General features: G+C 50.7%; 1 protein-coding gene across 1 annotated transcript in view; it reads left to right on the forward strand.

Moving 5' to 3' along the window:
- TRIM14 (tripartite motif containing 14) overlaps positions 1 to 2,756 on the forward strand; it is a 30,729-nt gene extending 27,973 nt beyond the window's left edge. Inside the window, exon 6 of the mRNA XM_015560457.1 lies at positions 2 to 2,756. Coding sequence (XP_015415943.1) covers positions 2 to 126 — 125 coding nt within the window. The 3' untranslated portion in view covers positions 127 to 2,756. The remainder of the gene's footprint in view (position 1) is intronic.

The following is a 2,756-nucleotide window of genomic DNA, read 5'->3' on the forward strand; positions in this document are numbered from 1 at the left end:
CTCGCCTTCTACAACGTGTCGGACGGCATGAGCCACCTCCACACCTTCCGCGCCGCGTTCCAGGAGCCGCTCTACCCGGCCCTGCGGCTCTGGGAAGGGGCCATCGGCATCCCCCGGCTGCCCTAGGGCCCGATGGGAGGGACCGCCCTTAGACTTCCCGGGACTCTGGTCACACCTGACCCAGACGTGCGTTGCCCGCCGCCTGCTCTCCAAGCACAGCCGCCATCACCCCCACCGGTCACGCCTGCGCTGTCACAGGTGCTCTCCCAGGCCGGGTCCGGACGTGCCTTAAACTTCGGTCCTCTGCTGCTCTGCTGCTCGCTCAGCAGGCCTCCCCTTTTAGGCCGGGTTCCGGAAAGGACGCCCTCGCAGGTGAGCCGTGAGCATCCTGACCAATCACACTACACTAGCCTTAGACCTCCTCCCTGTACAGAAGCCAGAACTGGCTGACACATAGTAGGTGCACAATAAATGCGCGAATGCAGGAGAGGCACCCAGCCCTGACTCCCATCTAACCAGTGCCCCTGGGCTCTGTCTCCTCTGCATTCGGCGTCATTCAGCTCATCCGCGTTTCCTCCCCTCGGAGCAGCATCAAGCGCCTCTTAATAGCGCCCCGCCTGAACCCTCTCCCGTCCTCCACCCATAACCAGAGTGATCTGCCTAAAACCGCACTAGCCTCTCGGGACAATGAAAAGGTTCCAAGGGCTCCAGGGGGGAAGAGCACGTCACCTCACCTTGGCATGCAAGGTTTTTGTGGGCTGCCCCTGGGCTGCTTCTCAACTAGCTGCTGAGGCTCTTTTCAGATACCCTCCCGTGGAACTGTCCCCTGGTGGGCCTCTGGGCCTTTGCAGCTCTCTTCCCCTGCCCCCATGACATTTATATAGGAAAGCCCGTCTTCTTTGCCTGTCTCGGTCTTCCCAGGGCTTAACTGCCCCCAAGGAAGTCTCCGAAAGCCACTAGAATCTTAGCATCAGGGCCACAAACCTGGGAGCTATCTTTCTAACTAGATTGGAAGCTTTCTAAGGGCAGCTGTGTCCTGCACTCTCCCCATCCTGAAAAGTTCAGTAAGTCCCTGCCCTCCCAGCGTCACAGAGCAGCTGGGCTGGGAGAGCCTGGCAGATCACTCAGCCTGACCTCACTGTACATTTCGGGAGACAGGTCCTTACCTGAAAGTAAGTTGCTTAAAGTAGCCCACGGTGATTAAGGGCGGCCCAGCACTCCCACCCCTAGGCAAGTTTCTAATTTGCCCTTTGGCCCAGCCTTTAACCTGGGAGATTAACTGCTTGTTCATTCCTGGGGATGTAGGGAAGGATCATCAGGTGGCAGTTACTAAGCAACCACTGGCAGTTTTCCCACTGTCTTCCAATCAAAAGCAGAGCATGAGTGGAGTTGGGCAGCCCAGACACAGTATGCTTCTCAGATCCAGGTGTTGCCAAGGAAACCCATAGAGCCCCACTTTCCGGAAGTGACATAAATAGAGGCGGCCAAACCAGCAGGACCTCAGGGAGGCCTCCTTCCAGGGCCTGTGCCTCAGTTCTAAAGGTTCAGCATCCTGATTTGTCAAGTTCCCCAGACAGTTTTCAAGTTATACCATATTAAATTTATCTTGTTAAGCTTGACAGGACAGTGGTAGGGTGAGGAAAACACAAAGCTGAATCTCCCTCATGGTTTAAACAAACTACGCGCATTAATTAGTTTGAACCATAAAATGAGAATTTCCAATAGTTTTTTTTACCTAAAAATGGCACTTCATATGGAACAATGTAATACAATGAGAATACAAGACAGAAGGAACCTCAAAAGTGCCTTTAGTTCTAACCAAATAATTTAAAACTCTAACTTGAATAGGTGTCTAAACACTATGCTCCAGGAATCCTGAGAAAGGGGAATTTTACTGGGAATGGCCCAAAACTGAACTCAGACAGAGGCATTCCCGACAGCAAGAGGGGTACACTTGACTCTACATCTCTTCATCCCTGCAAATCCAGACTGGTCCCACAGCCAACAGGGGCCGAGTAACAATGGCCCTTGCTCTTTGTTGGGCACTGTTCTAATGCTTTATGGCTATGAACTCATTTGATTCCCACATCATCCCTAGGACTTAGAAAGTTATCCCAACTGAGACAAAATCGAGACACAAGTCACACAGCTAATGGAGCTAGGGTCTGTGCTTATGTCCACAAGGCCATACTGTTAGGGCAAACCTCGCTTTGGATTATCTCCCTTGGGCTCTTGAGATGAGGTCTTATACCCGGAGGGGGGATTTGAGAGTAGCAGAGACTATAAAGGTTGAAAAATGGCTTTTATCAAATGCCTACTTTGTGCCAAGGCCTGCACCAGTTGGAAGACTGCAGTTATGGTCCACAATCAACTCTGACCTCAGGCTAGTCACTTTTTACTTCTCGGAGCATCATCTATAAAATGGGTGTAAAGATCCTACCTACCAGTGCTGTGAGTCTCAAATGAGCCAAGGATAGGAACTAGCCTTAAAAACTTTACAGAGCTGTGCCATGCCAGGATGTGTGAGATCCTGTTGTGTTTAGCACTGAGACAACTGCTACTCCACACTGCCATCTCCACACTCCTTGCATATTAACAGGAGAGGACTGAGCTTCCTTGGGGTCCATGTCTGCAAGGGTATTGATCACTCAGATTTGTAGAAATTTCTTAATTGATACAGCAAATTGCTTGCAGATATGTGTAAATGACAGCAATTTTATAATATATATGTTTACATAAAATATATTTGTCTCTTT

This window comes from Myotis davidii, unplaced genomic scaffold (assembly GCF_000327345.1).
Source record: "Myotis davidii unplaced genomic scaffold, ASM32734v1 scaffold534, whole genome shotgun sequence".
Taxonomy (NCBI): Eukaryota; Metazoa; Chordata; class Mammalia; order Chiroptera; family Vespertilionidae; genus Myotis; species Myotis davidii.